Genomic DNA, 19,013 nt, shown 5'->3' on the forward strand with positions numbered 1-19,013 from the left:
AAATAGCAAAAGAAGTAGGGGATAGGTCCGGAGAAGGAACGGCCTACGGCAACCTTGGCAATGCTTATCAGAGCCTGGGCAACTTCCAAAAAGCCATAGAGTACCATGAAAAGGATCGCAAAATAGCAAAAAAAGTAGGCGATAGATCCGGAGAAGAAAGGGCCTATTGCAACCTCGGCAACGCTTATCATAGCCTGGGCAACTTCCAAGAGGCCATAGAAAACCATGAAAAGCATCTGGAAATAGCAAAAGAAGTAGGCGATAGATCCGGAGAGGGAACGGCCTATGGCAATCTCGGCAACACTTATCGGAGCCTGGGTAACTTCCAAAAGGCCATAGAGTACCATGAAAAGCATCTGAAAATTGCAAAAGAAGTAGGCAATAGATCCGGAGAAGGAACGGCCTATGGCAACCTTTGTGCCAGTTATTTGCGCCTGGGAAACGTCCAAAAGGCCACAGAGTACCATGAAGAGCATCTAAAAATAGCAAAAGAAGTAGGCGATAGAACCGGTGAAGGGGCGGCCTACCTTACCCTCGGCAGCATTTATCAAACTCTGGGAAAGTCACAGGAAGCTTGCGAATGTTATCAAGCTAGTGTATCTATACTTGATGTTGTCAGAGCTTCTGTTACTCTTGAAGATGCCTTAAAAATAAGTTTTCGAGACCTTCATCGTGCTGCTTACAGTAATCTTTGGCAAAGCCTATTGAAGCTGGGAAGAATTGATGAGGCTTTGTGTGCTGCTGAGGCAGGTCGAGCACAGGCTTTGGTTGACATCTTAAAAACACAGTATGGTTTGACAGAATCTCCGTCGGCGTCACTTGAACCTAGGGAAACAATTTGTTACATCTCAAACAAGTTATCTACGAAAACGGTTTTCTTGGGTCACAAGTGCAACAAAATCAATTTCTGGGTTATCAGCAAGGGAAGCAAGGTTGAGTTTCGAGAAAAGGAATTGGAACAAGGAGAAGGGCACGAAGATGCAGTGAGTGTCTTGTTGAATACTTCTTTAGAGGAAATTGGAGTTGGTGTCCGTGTTAGATGTGAAAATCGTTCACTGGATGAGCTAGATGGTGGTGCTGTTGATGACAATGATGAAGATGATGAAGAGAAACAAGGAGTGCCCTCACAATGGACCATCAATGCGTTACAACCATTACATGATGCAATTCTTGGCCCCATTGCAGACTTGTGTCAAGGTAACGAATTGATCATTGTGCCTGATGGTCCTCTTTGCCTGGCTCCATTCTCTGCTCTGAGCACATCTATCCACATCCGCACTGTACCCTCGTTGACCAGTTTAAGACTGATCACAGATCGCCCTGAGGACTGCAAAAGTGTGCAGGAGGCACTGCTTGTCGGAGATCCATATCTGGGGGATGTCAAAAACCGAAAATTAGACGAGCTGCCATGTGCCAAAGAGGAAGTAGAGATGATAGGGGAAATTCTAAAGAGTCCACCACTAACAGGAAAAGAGGCAACCAAAGACGAGGTGTTAAAACGAATTGCTTCAGCTGCTTTGGTTCATATTGCAGCTCATGGACGAAGGGAAACGGGAGAAATTGCTTTGGCGCCAAATCCTGGATGGGAAGAACATTACGAAGGAAGTTCAAGATCCGGAGCAAGGAAGAAGGGTCCTAAAGAAGAGGACTACATCTTGACGATGTCAGATGTCCAAGCTGTTAAGATACGAGCAAAACTGGTTGTGCTTAGTTGCTGCCATAGTGGCAGAGGAGAGATCAAGTCTGAGGGTGTCGTCGGAATTGCCCGGGCTTTCTTGGCCGCTGGGGCTCGTTCTGTTCTGGCTTCACTTTGGGCAATTTCAGACCAGGCAACTTTGGAGTTCATGAAGTGTTTCTACCAACATCTTGGAGATGGTAAAAGTGCCAGTGTAGCTCTTCACCAGGCCATGAAGTATCTACGAGAATCAGAGCAGTTTTGTGCTGTGAAGTACTGGGCTCCTTTTGTACTAATTGGTGACGACATCCACTTGAATTTGGACGCAAAAAAGGAAAGTGCAGGATTGATGCTTGAAAAATGTAAGTTTTCTCTTTTCCAAATGTTGTCGTTGTTGTTGTTTTGTGAAAGACAGTATCTTTGTTTAATGTTTGGCTGTTAAGTTGTCCATCTCCGAAAGAAGTGGTTGTAAGTAAAGTGTTTAAAACCAAAGTTGTGTAGTAGCCTGGTATTGTACAAAGAAAAAGTGGTCCAGTAGAAAACTGAGAAAGAACATTTAGCACAGAAAATAAATGGTAATCCCATCTCCAAGCAAAAAGGAAATGTATTACTTTAGTAGACGACAGCTTTTAAAAGAAGTCTGAAAAAAACATTGAACAAGTGGATGAATTGGCAGGGCGGAAGTTTCTGTGATTGGTCTACCAGAGAGAAATGAAATAGTCGCGAATTTTTTGGCTGATTGTTTTATTAAATTGACATTAATTTTTCCTTTCTTGTACTTCCCATGTGTACAAGAGCAAAAGTCAGAATAATCCATTTGTTTTGTTCTGGTTTTCTTTGCCCTCAGGGTTTTCTTGCACTATAGTCCAACGTAGTGACGTAAAACATTGTAATTTCAAAGAAACCTTGAACAAAGCTAGAACTGCCAGGGTAAACATGTACGTCAATCACATGACATGGGTTAATAGTGTTAATTTTTTTTGTTTAGTGGATGTATTCCATTTAGAACTACTCTGTTACAGACGCTGAATAATCGAGTCAAGAAAAAACTTTGCCAGCATACATTTCCCCTTGGCCCGGGCATTAATTTTCTCCCTTTCTTAAAAACTGGAAAGCTACAAAACGCTTTTACCATAAGCTGTTTCTGAAATGCTTATTTGATTAAGCCGCTGCCTTTTTTCCCTGGTAATAATGTGGGGAAATAAGATCGAGGAACATCTTTTAACAAAGTTTTTTTTCTTTCGTTAAGCAAGGCCAGTTAGGCAATATGTACACTTAGTAAAGAAATTTAATTTCTTGAATGATGTGTCCTACGCAGCCGTTACTTTGGCCTTCAGTAACACTTCTCCCCACTAACGACAGCTAAAGCACTCACATACGAAACACATATTTTCCACACTCTTACCAAATTGCTGCTCTGGTTCCGGTTTTCAGAACTGACACGTCCCACATTCTACGCCAGGAGACTCACTTGTCGTTATTTGCCGTTAATGGCATATTATTAGACTCGGTTTTGGTGCATGATACCTCTTTAAGCTAACTAAACTTCACTGTGAAATACACTTACATTCCAGTTATTTGATTAGTTTCTGCAAGACGTAAATTGTCAGTTAAATAGATTACCTGACCGCATATTTTTACTAATCATGCCGCGAAGGGACCAGAACTAGACTTTCAATACTTTAAGAATATAATAACAAATATTACAAGATTTTGAAGCCTTATTTAGGAGGGTCACAACAGTGGTTCTGGCATTGGCTTGGATCTTTTCAAATCAATATTTGGCATGGAAGACTTGCTTCGATTTCCATCATACTACACCACCTTTTCAACCTATGATCAAAGTTTACGTTTTTGTTGCTTTCCAAGCAACAGCTGTTATCGTAGCAATGGTGAAATAAAGCACTTCTTTTTAAATTACGTCGATTATCTCGAAATCTAGTCGGACACTTTACAACGAAACTTCCGGAATTTAAACTACCCAACCTAGAAAACTTGTGGGCGAAATTAAAAAAAAATCTTTCAGAGCGTTTTCAAGTAAATAAAAAATCATTTTTTATGGGCTGGTTCCTTGTTATTTGTGTTTTAAAAAGGCTGAAAGAAGTCGAAAAGCTCGTAGTTTGCATAAATCAAAATAGTTTTAAAAAATGCACTTACAGATTTTCAATTAAAATTGTGAGGCGTCATAATAATAATTCGTTTTGATGTTCGAGCAAGTTTCAGTCCTAAGAACCATCTCGGGCGTTGGATAAGAAGGTTGCAACTCGGTCTAGTTTCAGTCGCTGTTCTCTATCTCTGAAAATGGATTTTGTTTTGTTTTGTTTTCTTTTTTGTTTTTTTCTGGTCTATTTCACTGATATTCTCACGTAATAAATATTTACATGTACACCACGGTTGTGTCCACTCACGGGTTTATCTTTCACGTCTTAAAATCTTATTAGTCTACTGTTTACAGCATACTATAAGGATTTTGATTTTCCGGCGAGAATCAGTCAAGCGCAGAAGTTAAAGACTATTCTTGCTACAGATGTTGTTGTTGGTATCATAAGATGTTTTATTGCAAGGCGTGAATGACGTATTTAAAAAGAAGTGCTTTGCGTCGCCGTTCTTATGGTAACAGCTGTTGCTTCGAAACCAACAAAACATACAATTTGATCATATGTTGAAAAGATCGAGTATTATGGAAATTGAAGCAAGCCTTCCATGCGAAATATTGATTTGAAAAGATCCAACCCAATGTCAGAACAATTTTTGCGAGCCTCCTTAAGTCATCAGTAAGTGCGCCCTACGTTCATAATAGTAAAAAGGTACTTAAGTCCATAACGTTGAAAACTAATTTTTCAGGACCTACACAGCAGCAAGGCTCCTGTGGACAGGCTTGTTCGATTTGACTTGAGAAACAGTAGTTTGTAGCCAGTTTTGCCTCATAATTTGGGACAAATAGCTTGTTTCGTGTAGTTCTCCTCTTCAGTCCAAAATGTTCTTCTTCTAAAGGGAATACCAGCATTGGACGGTGAATTACAAAGTGGATTTAAATTGATGGTGAACATAGATAAATGTGGCTTCGCTTTAGGATCACCAAACTGATGTGGGATGAAGTGAGTAAATGGACCGCCACTGGTGATAAACAATCTAGCCAGCTGCAAGCAAAAGAACAGGAACGCAGTACTAGAAATCGTCTGCCTCTTAAAAAAAGCATCGAAATAGCAGGGAAGCTTCAGATACAGCGGTGCACACACATTTGATAGGCTGCCTAATAATATGAGGGCTATTAATATTATAAATAAATTGAACTCTAAATATTCTTCGAACGTTTCTGTGTATTATAGGGTTACTATTAATAAAATTTCCTGTGAAATTAGTGTCAGTCAAGGCTCCATTTAAACTTGCTCATCTAATTAGATAAGCCTAAATAAATATTTTCTGTATTGTACGTAACCTAAGACAATAGAGAGATTTAGAATTACGTTTACGGCAAACGGCAGAAATAACCACGTGACCATGTTTATTCCTTATTTGCCGCTCTTCCTTCTACGTTAGAATGAAAGTGCGTGCTTTATTCGCATCCATGTACTCATCTTATCAAGAAAACGTCAACGCGAATTTCGCGTTTGCCATTTCCCGTAAACGCGATTGTGCATCCCTCTGTTAACAAATCTATCGCTCCGATTCTCAAAGTGTTAATGCAGTAGCCACATTTACTGTAACGTTGGTCGCGAGTGTAAAAAAATAAGTAATGGAAATATGTATAGATCAGAAGAGAACAAAAATAGCAACAGCAAGGGGTAGATAAGAAATCTAAGCTTGCTTAGAAACAAATACCACTAGCAAAGCAATTTCACTTCTTTTATCACCAGCAAGTTACATTTGTGTCAACGGAAAAAGTATTTGATCGTAGCAATTCGCAGTTCAATTCTAGCTTTTTCAGAAAACAACCTTATTGTTAATTAATTAATTAATTGACCTCTTTCATTTTATTATTGCTGTATTATTGTCAACGTGATTTATCACGCCGTTTTGCAATACTATTTCTCTAAATACCGATACAAATAAACTGTTGTTGTTGATAGTAACTAGCAAAAATGCATTATAATAACTGTTGTTTTCGCCCTGTTTCATGATAGGAGAGATCCAGCCCCTCGGCTGCCCCTTGATATTTATTTTCAATTTACTATTAGTTTCCCGAAGCATATCATGTAAGTTATTTTTATCCAATGTTTAGAGATCAGTTGTGACAGTCACGGGAGGTTATTGCATTTCAACCGTGTTTAAAAGACAGGTGGAATTGTTGTTGCGATTATTTCACTAAACTTAGTCGCATATCCTTTTGTATCGGGGCAGATACATTCCCCTAGCCTTAAAATTTGCTACTCACAATTAAAGATCCGTAAAGAAATTGATGAAAAGTCAATTTTTTGGGTAATCAGAAGTTTGTTGCATTGCACGACAAGTGGTCACACTATAGCTTCATACCTGGATGATTCGAGTTCTAGAGATCTCCAAGAAATTTAGGTGAGGTTAAATGTGTGTAATCACAAATCCGTTTTTTTGTGTCACACCCTGTCCTCGAACAACACCTAAATTTTTACTTAGCAAAATTGAACTGAAAGTCATTGGGAACTGCAAAATCTTCTTTCTGCACATTAAACTAGGAAATTGTTAATGAACAATATTTACTTTGTGAACCCTGACTTTAACACGGCAACTTTACATTTCAATAAAGCTGCCAGCTTTGTCCAGGTTATCCCTATAGTAAAAGTAGACGTACAAAGTTATCATTGATAGAGGCCTATGTATGTATGGGGGATTCACTCTCCCGCTCTCGTTTTCTGTTGCCAACCATGTATCATTTGCTACATGCGGAGTGCAACGAATGTGATAGTATATTTAACGACTGGTAAATAAATGGGAACGCTGTGTTTATTTCAGTCACTGACACAGGCTAGGCATACAGTACTTGGCGAAACGAAATCCGAGCTTTTCCAAAAGGAATCGAACCTATACCCTTCAGATTACTAGTTCGAGTGATTTACCTCCAAGCTACAGGAGTCCCGTTGGAGCTAGGCCGTTAAACAAGTTTCATGCGACAAACATCCGCAGGGTGGCTACTCCCCAAAAATTTGTGTGGATGAGTGGGTGGGTGGGTGTGTGGCGCGCTTCTTGAGACCTTTACCCTATTTCAGACCAGAATCTTGCATCAATACCCTATTTTAGACCCTGCAAACCCTCCAAATGTAAATCATGTTAAACCGTTACAATAAATATAGAAAAGATCCGGATGAAAGCGGAAAACAAATAACTGCGAGTTGTGTAGGCCTTCCAACCCCATTTTACTCGTGCAAACTATACCCAATTCCAGCTCAAAAAAATCTATACCCGACCAAAAATTGGCACCGCACATACCTATATGGCTGTTTTAGGGGTGTACCTCGCCTCCCCTGGGGTAAATATCCTGCATAGTGGTTGGACTCGAATATGGATGTGCTGCATATGTGCAACAGAAGAACTGTGATCGTAGACACTCGATTGCAGAAACGTTGACACCCAAAAAGCATAAACTGTGAACGATGAGACCCAACGGATTTGTGGGTAGTGTTTAAACAATAACCTCATTTCCATAATCAATAATTTACCATTCTCATTCATTGCAAGAAAGAATACAGTGCTGACTTCATTTCTTCGAATAATTTTCTACCAAATATTGCTTAAGTTCATTGACTGATTTGAACTTAGGCAAATCGCGATATCACTCAAATTGGCCCTTATTGGCATACTTGGACGCTTGAAGGAAAGCTTGGACAGTTTCCATCTTTCACTACGTGCAACTAATTCTGGTCCAGTCAACCGTCGCACGAAAGCCATTGGGTCTCATCGTTCACGGTTTATGCTTTTTAGGTGTAAACGTTTTTGCAATCGAGTGTATTTTAGGTAAATGGATCATTTGTCGGTTTGGTAAGTTGAAGGCACGAGAACTTCTTTCGCAAAATAAACTGACGGGTGGTCAGTTCTTTTTTTTTTTTCAAAAGGAAGCTTTAGTTAGGATATGGCGGGTAAATTATTTCGAACAAACCCAGCAGACGGTGAACAAAAAGGAACTAAAATGAACGCACCTGCGAACTGTGCGTGTAAGCATCGTCGGCTATTTTCCCACTTTTGCAAGTATTCAATAAACACATAAAAGCCTCTTACTGTAGTAAGTGGGGGTAGTTCTCCGCTTTTCAATTGAAACATTGGGGTAGCAAAAAGGAGACGGCCAGCAAACAGTTTATATTGAGGTGATATGAGGACTATTCACCATAATCAATGGGTGACATGGGGACGCACAATCAAATTATGACTACGCAAATTTCGTTCAAGACAGCACTTAAAAAGGCAGCTTCTCTTCAAACTTGACACAGAGACAGATGTCACGGTGGAACAAAGATTTCGCATTCCAAATCCGACGGACATTTTACGAGACAAATTAAAAGACCTGTGCCATGAACTTTTAAATTTGCCACCTCTGATGGACCAAATTTCTGGCATTTTATAATTTTGTTCTGAAGGGTACAAATAATGAACGTCCTGCTAGTACTGAAGACATAAATGAGGGATTGGAGATTTAATTCTGTAGTGTATGTTCACTGCATAGTGGATCTTAGTGAAACTACGAAAACCTTCCTGGGCGTTTACACTAATAAGGAAATGAACCACAAGATGAAAAGAAAAATCTTTTACCTCGGCGGGAACCGAACCAGTCACGTGGGAGGGGACCGTCGCATCCCTACCTGTGTGATGTCATATAGCCACCGTCTGCGGCCAGAAAGAAAGGGCTTTCTTTCAAAATGGCGGCCACACGCGTGAATTTTAGACTCTAATATGCCGTTTCCAGAAAGAAAAAAACCTATTCATGTTTGAATCCTTTAGTGAACGTTTTTAGGAATGACAAGTTCAAAACTGCTATGAAAAGAAACTTCCGCTGTCAGCTAATGCAGATCAAATGACGACTGCACTTGCGTCCCACCAACGTGGCGCAGGTTCTAATTGTGGGTATCTAATATTGTAATAAGTCTTCTCTTATAATAAATTGTTGTTGTTGTTGTTGTTGTTGTTGGTTTTTCTCCGGGTACTCCAGTTTTCCCTGCTCCTCAAAAATCAACATTTCCAAATTCCAATTCGATCTCGATTATTGTCAAGCACTTTATCATGGGCCTCTGGCTCAGGAGATTGTGCAAGCACTCCCCGTGTTATTGACATTAAAAATATTACTTTACTTTACTTTTTACGTCAGGGTTTGCCTTCAAAATATAAGGATCGTATACATTTGTACCAGGATTAGGTGTACATGATTATCTCCAATCAAACGTACATGTATACTCGTCATTACACAGGCCTTATATGCCGGTGTCTTTATCCTTCAGTACATGTCTCCGTTCACGTGATGTATACAGACTCATAACACCGTATTCTGTATTTCACGCAGTGTGTATGTACACCTAAAGCATTTACAGTGAAAATAATAAGGAAAACAAAAATCGGTCTTACATTACCTTTACCCATAGCTGGGGTCCACACAAGCTTACAACAGACCTCCAAAACTTGCGTGATATCTAAACGTTTGTACAAGCTGTGCCCAGCTACTGATAATGATCCTACAAGCACAACCTTTATTTATTTATTTTTTTTTTAAGTCCAAAAATAATAAACCGTATGGGAAAGCGAGAGTCAAATGGTATTTATTGCAAAATCACTCATCATAATAACTGTAGTTATAGTCAATCAATCGTTACACTTTGTTAGCGAAAATTACTCCTGTACTGCTGTCTAATGGCTATCATTCCATTTTGTCGAAGAATAATCTTCCTTACTATTAAGTGTAGTTTGAAAACATTTAACGTCAAGAAAAAGGCAATGTTTGTTTTCAAATTGTCGAATGAAAAACTGATACAACTGTTAAATGAAAATATCGATTACATTTGTTTTCTGAAACTACACAGTTAGCATCCTCCGAGGCCCAGGGGTAGATAAAAGGAAGGGAAAAAAGTAAAAACGAGTTAAAAAAAAATGCGCAAGCTGCTAGTATAAGATACTCCATATTCACAGCATATCAATAAATAGAAAAAGTATTAATTTTGTACCAGAAAACAGCAAAATTCTTGAAATTACCAAAAATTACACCTCATTGAGGAAGAAATTTCCTTGAATGCAGTGGGCAATATAAACGTCTGTTTTTTTTAACTTCGGAGTGGTCACGTGAGTAGTATCGAAAGGTATTGGCATCGCGAGTATCGATATTTTTTGGGAAACCTAGCATCGAAGATATCGAATACTTGGTATCGATACCGACCCACTCTTTTCCCCACTATCTCTCCGTGGGTCTCTGACGATGGCACTGACATACAAAAAAGAGAGTTGCTTATTCTGAGCCGGGACCTGAATACTGAACCTCTTGTAATATATTACTGTATTTAAATTATATATTTTCCCCGTCAATGCTACAACCTTGCATACAAGACAAACAAAAAGAGAAGAAGTTGAAGAAGAACGAACGCCAACAACCGTGATTTAACGTGTATTTAGTATTTAGTTTTGTAGGCGATATTTCATTTCTGATATTCTATACGGAATTTGAGCAAGACAGGTCACATGACCTTCAACTTCAAAGAGCATTGCAATTCCATTAACTTTTGTAACAGACCTCCCTGCAAAAATAACTACCAGTCTTCTGGAACAGGTTCTTGTAAATGTCTCTCTCTGTCAAAGTGAAGATGTCCTAAACCTGATAAATGTTTACCTTTATTGATCACATCATATCATAAGCAATAGGAAACATAGGTTTGTAACTTGAGACTATATTTACGCGACACGATCGGTTGAAAGTTTTACTGAGTAGAGACATTTAAAGTCGCTGATATTATCAGCATCTTTCAACTAATAGGTTTACCTAAAAGCCTTTAACCCAAAGAAGTGCTGGTCCTTGTACTGTCCTCCCCATGACCTGAGTGGCTAGCCTAATCCCTTTTATCGCCCTTCAGCAGTTGTTCACTGTTTATCTCAGAGAGAATACCAGACAACTAGCGGGGATGGTCTAATACAGTGAACAAGCTAGGCTTGAAAAGGAAGGAAGATGAACTGCACAGGAATACAGGTTGACCCCTTCACAGAAAACTCAATATTTTTTTTAGAGCTGGAGAATCCTGCAGACCTCTTCCAAATCCTCTAACAGCATTTCGATTCCTTTCCATTTTTTTTCATAGAACATGCTATCAGCGTTAGAAACAGGCATAAGTAAAACATTTTGAATAATAAACGTTTTGTTGTATGTAAACAAAAAGTTCTGTTGTTGTTGTTGTTGTTTTTGTTTTGTTGTTTTCTTTCTGGTATATGAAAGAATGTAGCCTTTGCCAGAGGCAACTCTGGGGTCTGGCGGCAAAGAAGGAGCTTTGAAAGAGGTCTGGGGCAAGGGACAGGAAAAGAAATGAAGAAGGGGGTAGCTACCCCCTCCCTCCTCAGTCAGATTTTGTCTGTATCGCCAGTTGCTTGCCTAGGTCTCCCCCCCCCCCCCCCCCATGCCCACACCCGCTTAAGTTTTCTCATTCTTCCCACATGCATGTTACTGTACAAAGCGATGCCTATAAAGAAGGCGAGATAAACTAGGGTTTTGATAATCTTTTCCTCAAACTCAACCATTAGATCAGTTTTAGTAAACTCAGTCTGCGTTGCCCGACTGTAGTGTAAGTGATCCAAACGTATTTTATGTATATATACTTCATTGCCAGCTTCTTTCAGGAATAAGGGAAACTCCTGAGTCCTGAATATTTTTTGCATTTTTATTTCCATTCAGTAACATGATCTTACCCATGCCGCTCACTTTGTTTTCCTAGTTTTCATGCATTGTGGATAGTTTGCCTATGCCGAAAGTGAGACAATCATACGATGATCTCCTTCTTTCTCTCTGCTCACAGTAGGAACTTGGTGCGTATCAGTGGTTTGTTTTGCCTCGGACTGAGTCAATAAGGTACAACATTGGTGTGCGTTTCAAAAAGTTACATGCCAATTAATATCCATGCAATTTTCGGCGAATCTGTAAAACACTTTCCCCTCCATCCGCCATCTTTGATTCAAGGGAAGGAAGGGCCTGAAAACGAGTTAGATAATTTCCACGCCAGTCCTTCGCGGAAGTCAAACTTTTTTTGCACAGGACACCCAGATTCCTACACAACATTCATTCATTCATTCATTCATTCATTCATTCATTCATTCATTCATTCATTCATTCATTCATTCATTCATTCATTCATTCATTCATTCATTTCATTTTATTTCATTTGGCTACCCTGTGGTTGACTGCCTTTTCAAACAATGACGTGGTAACGACTCACGCATTTGGGTTGTATTTGTCTCAAACTTTGCCTTTAAAGTTTTCACGGTTTTGGTGACTGAAAATCGACGTTGAGATGTCTTTGAGGACGAACGAAATGTCGTCAAACTTTTCAGAAGGCAGAAGGTAAGTGTAGAGAGTTTTTTAAATTAATCACCCCGTTAATTGAGCTTTGCGAATTTTGAGTGGTAACATGGTTAAATTAGCTTCACACAATCGGATTAAACTAGACGGTAACTACGAATTCGTACTTCATAAAGGCATTGTACCGATCAAACTCTGTTCCATTCAAAAAGCGGCGTTTTGATGCATGAAACCAAAATGTATAGAGAAAGGTTTGTAATGAAAATTTATGCTGCGCCAGTGAGATATTGATGTCATGCCAGATTAAGCGCATGGCGGCCATGTAGCTGTAACGTGACATTTCTCAAGGCTCTCGCAGAATATACTTCGACTCTTTCAAAACAGGACGAAATAAGTTCATTACATGAAGGGGTCGTGTCTTATTTACTCCGTAAGAACGGTAAATTATTGTTCATAACAAAATAGCAAAGACGGCCTATCAGGAAGTAAATAGCGACCTCAAAGACAAGCAATGAAAACAAAAATTTAGTTCTCTAAAACGCGGAAGTTGAATAATTTGCTGTTCGCGATTCATTGTTCATAGCTGAAATTCTGATTTCAGCGGTTGGAACCAAAATCCTTTTACTGAATTCAGTGAACGTTGAGCTCCAATCCGAAATTTGAAAAACATTTTGAAACAGTGTACATGTGAAACGCTTGAACGCCTTTATATCATTTGACACTTTTCCAGCATAAATCACCTCACAACCGTCATTTTTACAACCTTGAAAATGGAATAATGATGATTCCGAACTTCGGATTTTTTCGCTTATTTTCATTTTTACAATAAAGAATAGAAAAATTGTCAAATACTTGTGAAATATTCGTGGCTAGTCTGACGCGGCGTTTCATCTCGGCGAAGAGACTGTTTAGAGACCTTCAGAATTTATAGGCAATCACGCCCAAAGTCCCGTTCGCAAATTCAAGGTGTTAGCAGTCTGGCCGTCTATCGCAGAAGGATCAGTCCCAACTGCACGTACACAAGTTGAAATTTATACAATAAAGAATTTTCATTTTTAGGTGTGAAACGCGTTTCAATAATGCGAAAACACAATAATTAGAAACGAAAAAACAAACACTGGGGGTCTAGGGCTAAGAAAAGGAACGGTCCGCAGCGAAATAACAGATATCCCTGACACGGCCTTAATTGAAGGAGACACGACCCGTAACATGTAATAATTATAACTGCGATAATCCTATAATGAATCGGAACTGTTAAGTAGCTTGCGAATATATTTTCTGAAATATCTTGAGGTATATCGACCGTATTAACATTTTAAACATATAGTAAAGGGACCATCCTTTCCCGAAAAGGGTTTAATATGATACCACTATCTAATCAGACTGAATTCGATCGCGAGGATAGTTCTTCATACGAACCAAATCAAGACTTAAAAAGAAACTTAAGCTTGCATAAGTGCATGAAAGTGTACCCCCAAGAGAGCTTGCTCGCAGGCTAATGTAAGTGTTACAGTATTCACGAAATCGAAAAGGCCACATTTTCGATCCACGCCTAAGAAGCGCATTCTGGTCAAAACACTATTTATAACATCTTTAATCTCATGTTTTCGACCTCACGCCTCACTGGCAGAGAGCGCGAAGATGAGTGAGGGAGTTAGTCTTGTGATTTTAGCAAGGAATTATCTTGCTAACATTTGCACTTATCCAAAAAGTTTCTCCAACCGGTTTCAGCCTGCCTCAAATGTCCGTTTTCGTTGATTCCACGCAGTCAGGCGCTATAACAGGTTAACTCGGTGGCAAGTGTTATCAGCTTAAATGTAGATCGATTTTATGTCGTTCAGGAATTTTTGACAATATTTGAGAATGATTGGAGAAAAAGATAAATGTGTAGAAATTGAGAAAAATGAGAAATGTTAAAGATTTAACGAAGTCTTTTAGTATTTAGAATTTTAAGTAAATAATTGAGATATGAACGCCAAAACAGTCTACCCCATCACCGAAGTTTTTCTGAGCGGTTTCTGTAAATTCTTTATTCGTCTCTTATGCTTTAATCCCTACTAAATCCAGCGACATTGCTCGTCTTCAGGCAATTAATCGCCCACTCTTCGCAATTAATCGCCCACTCTTCGAAGAGAAGCTCTTCAGTTTCCTTCAGGCATCAAATTAATCGCTCCGCCGGCTCTTCAGAGAAAAGAGTCTGCACTCTTACTCTACGTTATGTTAATTTGAAATTCAGGACTTTATTGTTCATCAATCGTTAAGAATAGAAAAAAAGCCAAAATTCCTTGGAACAGGACAAAACGTTTTCTAGAAGACACTGCCAAATGCTGATATTTGATTTCGGGGAGTAAAACCCTGTTTATTTGCTTAAGCAGAAGTGAATAATTTTCTTTTAGTTACATCAGACGGGTAGAACTCGGAAGATCGACTGTGGGACCATAGTTAATTGAGGGACCATTGCCTTTTATTAACTATGGTGGGACAAACGTCGATCTTTTCATGAATGAACTAAATAAATAAATCCCGCAGAAATCCCTCTGACCAAAAGATTTGTTTTTGGTGCTCTGTATTTAATTTGGTTGGACGAATTATGTTCGACGTTTGACTCAACAGTCGAGCTTTACCCAGTTGGGTCGACCCAAATTGCAATTTAGCTCGGCGTCTCATCTAAAGTTCGACGTTTGAAATGTTAATTAAATTAGTCTTGTTAGTCGTTCTTTATCGGCAATTGTTTTATTTGAATTGTAATAACGTCTGCTTTTGGGTAGCTATTAACAAACAAGATATATGAATATACGACATAATTCTGTTCTCATACCACAACAAATTAAAAATGCGAAAATCGTCAGGGGAAAGAATGTAACAAGAATAAAATAATCAAGGAAAATGAACGATAAAAACATAACACGACGTTTCGAAATCGATCCTTAGTCAAATATTCGTATAGCAAAATCAAACAAGAAAGTAAAAGCATTGTCAGAAACAACAGTAATTCTAAATTTATTCAAAACAGAAATTAACGAAGTGAAAAGGCAACTCAGACCAGATTCCGTACAAACTTATTGAAGCCAACAAGAAAAATAAGGGCTGACTAGAATTCAGAAAATTAAAGAGAAGAATGGAGACATTGTGTGAAACGCTACCGGAAGTTTAAAACGCTGACATGTGGAAATCCTTTTTTCTTTTATCTCCCAGCTGTCAATAAAATATACACTGGCTGAATTGAGGGATTAGAATACGAGAGCACACTTTTAAGGTACAATGTATTAACAAGGTGGCTCTCTTGAGCTTATTTTACGCAGGAAGACTATTCTGCACTGTGAAAAAGAAAAAGGCAACCAATACTAAAATTTTCTCTGACAGTTGAACGTCCTTAGCAACTTCAATTTAATTCAGACTTATAATATTTTTTGTGGAATTTGTTTTTTTTTTTATTCTTCACCCCGTTAAAGTACAAATTTATATTATATATCTACTGCTCGTCATAAAAGAGACGTTCAGTGATTTTTAGTGAAAATTCTACAAATTCTGGCATTGTACAGAACACACGAGTTTGAAGATGAAATTAGGACACGACTTGGGATACTTAGTGAAAGAAAATCAAACAATTCATGCAGTCGCTTTCGCTACCGTCTAAAAATGTTCATTTACAAGTCTCACATATTAATTAAGTCGAAAAATATTCCCTTTGAAGACTTATTCCATTGCTCTATTCCGTTACTCTTCACCATTTATTGCAAATTCTGTGAATAAAAGCTCTTCAGTTTCCCTCAGGCAATTAATTAATCGCTCCGGCTCTTCAAAGAAAAGAGTCTACACTCTTATTCTACGTTATGTTAACTTCAAATTTAGGACTTTATTGTTCATCAATCGCTAAGAATAGAAAAAAAGACAAAATTCCTTGGAACATGAACAAAACGTTTTCTTGAAGACACTGCCGAATGCTGATATTTGATTTCGGGAAGTAAAACCCTGTTTAATTGCTTTCTTTTGGCGAATTAAGCGGAAGCTGAATAATTTTCTTTTAGTAACATCTTTGCTCATTCGCATTATAGAAATTCTGAAATTTAGGGGATCAAAAATTTCATTTTTCCAAACTCGGTCAGTTTTTGATGCACGGGCACGGGCTTAAGCCTCAAAAATTGCGAAGAGAAATGGTCAAAAAGTGAGCCTAAACACTGTAACAACATGATGTCGTATTAATTGCCAAAAGGTTAGCTACAAACGCGATAGAAAATTAGAGATACGGAAACAGGTTCGTAAAACATCTTCCAAACCAAAAACGCTACCAGACGAACTTTAAATTCATTGTGCCATAACACATTGTTTTCAAGGCTCATTGAATTTGACTTTTCATTCTTAATCGCTTTAGACCTGGGTCAAACGTCGAACATCACATGACACGAACTAAATTGGGTGAATTAAGTTCGTGATAAGTTCGATGTTTGACTCGATTGAGTGGTTCGTCTGACTAATTCAGTTGGATCGACCAAGATATTCTATCCGTCTGATTCAGACGGATAGAACTTGGAAGATCGACTGAGGGACAAACGTCGACCTTTTCATGAATCAACTTAATAAATAAATCCCGCAGAAATCCCTCTGACCGAAAGATTTGTTTTTTGTGCTCTGAATTTAATTTGCTTCGACGAATTATGTTCGACGTTCGGCTCAACGGTCGAGCTTTACCCATTTGGGTCGACCCAAATTGTAATTTAGCTCGTTTCATCTGAAGTTCGAACCGGTGACTAAAACTGTTGATGAAACGGACTTTCAAACTTTTCAAGGTTGAAATGTTAATTAAATTAGTCTCGTTAGTGTTCTTTATCGGCAATTTTTTTATTCAAATGGTAATAATGTCTGTTTTCGGGCAGCTATTAACAAGCAAGATATATGAAAAATAAAAAAATGACATAATTCTGTTCTCACACCACAGCAAATTAAAAATGCGTAATTCGTCAGGGGAAAGAATTTAACAAGAATAAAATAATCAAGGGAAATTAACGATAAAAACGTAACACGACGTTTCGAAATCGATCCTTAGTAAAATATTCGTATAGCAAAATCAAACAAGGAAGTAAAAGCATTGAACAGTAATTCTAAATTTATTCAAAACAGAAATTAACAAAACGGAAAGGCAACTCAGACTATATGCCGTAAAAATTATTGACGGCAACAAGAAAAGGCTCGCCAGAATTCAGAAAATTAAAGAGAAGAATGAAGACATTGTGAGAAAGGATACCGGAAATTTAAAACGTTGACATGTGGAAATCCTTTTTATTTTATTTATTTATTTTTTTTATCTCCTACCTGTCAATAAATATACAGTGGCTGAATTGAGGGATTAGAATACTAGAGCACACTTCAATTTACGGTACAATGTATTGACGAAGTGGCTCTCTTGAACTTATTTTAAAACTGTATTTAAACATAACGCAAGTTGATTAGATTGCACTGTGAAAAAGAAACAGACAACCAAAATGGGGCTATTAAAATTTTCTGACAGTTGAACGTCCTTAGCAACCTCAATTTAATGCAGAACTCTTGTAATATTTTTTGTGGAATTTGCTATTATTTATACATCACCCCGTTATAGTACTCATTTACATTATACATCTACTGCTCGTCATAACAGAGATTTCAGTAACTTTTAGTGAAAATTATACAAATTCTGGCAGCATACAGAACACACGAGCTTAGGATACTTAGTGAAAGAAAATCAAACCGGCAATTCATGCAGTCGCTTTCGCTACCGTCTAAAAATGTTTATTTACAAGTCTCACATATTCCACGGAAAATTAAATAGAAAAAATCCGCTTTGACGACATATTTCACTGCTCTATTCAGTTACTCTTCACCATTTATTGCAAGTTCTGTGTAAATTGTTTCATTGGTCATGTAAAACCGCTCTAAACGTTTGGATGGCCAACTATATCTACAGGATAGCCTGATCTTGTGTGTACGTAGGTGGTACGATTAGTCAAGAGATAGAGGCAAGCGAATGTCATGGATAACATATTTCAGTGAACCAAACTATCAAATGATCGATGCAAATTTATGTAAGCCATGGCCAATGCGCACCAGTTAATTTTTTGTTTTTTCAAAAAACAGCTAAAAAGAAGTCCCCGAATGGCTCCTCCGCCTTGAAAGGCTACGTTGTATATATACAGTGTATAATAAAATTAATGTGATATGAATAGCTGTACTTGTCTTATAACTTGCCGCCCGCTTACTGACCAAGCAACGCAGCGATAAGAAGCTGTAATCTGAGATAGCAAAACAAACCAGATATAAAGTAAGACTGAGAATTATTAGTCACCGGAAGCAAACGTCATTGCAATTCGCCTAAACATAGATTTATTGAATACAATTCGACTGAAGAGGATGAACAATTCATGATCAGTGCTCAATATCCAAGACCCAGAAATTTAGGAAATCAATACGATATCATTCCTGTTTAGATCTTAACCGTGAAGAAGTGGCATCTCTCTTACTTTTTGTTTACTTTGTTCTCTTAAGTTTAAGGAATAAAAGGATCATTTTGTTCGCTTAATTAGGTGAGAACCGAAACAGGAACTTGATTGCATGCAAATTGCTGCACTGCGTAGTTGCTGTGTTATCATACCATCCGTGCCCACTACTCGTAACTTCGCAGTCTAGACTACACAAATGTATTACCTGTTGATCACATTGGTTCTCTGCATGGTGTGTGGCGAAATACCGGCGTTATTTCGGACAAAGCAGTCGGTCAGTGCGAGCTTATACGTAATACAGAAAACAAGCCGTTAGATCTTCCATTGATCACCAAGTAGACTTCCTTTTCAGTTATCGCTTCTCATTGCTCCTAATCTATCACTGATAGCAGGGATTGCTCGACATGCAAAGGAAACGTGG

General features: G+C 38.3%; 2 protein-coding genes and 1 long non-coding RNA gene across 10 annotated transcripts in view; 2 read left to right on the forward strand and 1 right to left on the reverse strand.

Moving 5' to 3' along the window:
• LOC146488159 (uncharacterized) overlaps positions 1–19,013 on the forward strand; it is a 538,028-nt gene that overhangs the window by 120,772 nt on the left and 398,243 nt on the right. The window lies entirely within an intron of this gene.
• On the forward strand, positions 521–4,980 carry LOC146488165 (tetratricopeptide repeat protein 28-like). Of its 2 annotated transcripts, none has more exons than XM_085121917.1 (2): positions 521–2,037; positions 2,698–4,980. In XM_085121917.1, exons 1-2 carry the CDS (start codon positions 1,431–1,433, stop codon positions 2,706–2,708), a joined length of 618 nt encoding a protein of 205 aa, XP_084978043.1. In that variant the 5' UTR covers positions 521–1,430; the 3' UTR covers positions 2,709–4,980. The 2 variants fall into 2 exon arrangements, with proteins under 2 accessions (XP_084978043.1, XP_084978050.1); XM_085121924.1 differs by having other exon boundaries at positions 4,520–4,980.
• The window catches only part of LOC146488166 (uncharacterized), a 131,545-nt gene continuing 115,641 nt past the window's right edge, over positions 3,110–19,013 (reverse strand). Inside the window, exon 3 of the long non-coding RNA XR_014867065.1 lies at positions 3,110–3,202. This is a non-coding gene — a long non-coding RNA (uncharacterized LOC146488166). The remainder of the gene's footprint in view (positions 3,203–19,013) is intronic.

This window comes from Pavona decussata, unplaced genomic scaffold, assembly GCF_977016875.1.
Source record: "Pavona decussata unplaced genomic scaffold, jaPavDecu1.1 SCAFFOLD_11, whole genome shotgun sequence".
Taxonomy (NCBI): Eukaryota; Metazoa; Cnidaria; class Anthozoa; order Scleractinia; family Agariciidae; genus Pavona; species Pavona decussata.

What these genes read in the sequence shown, in the direction of transcription:
- LOC146488165 (XM_085121917.1), top strand. Translation starts at nt 1,431, where the DNA reads ATGATAGGGGAAATTCTAAAGAGTCCACCACTAACAGGAAAAGAGGCA.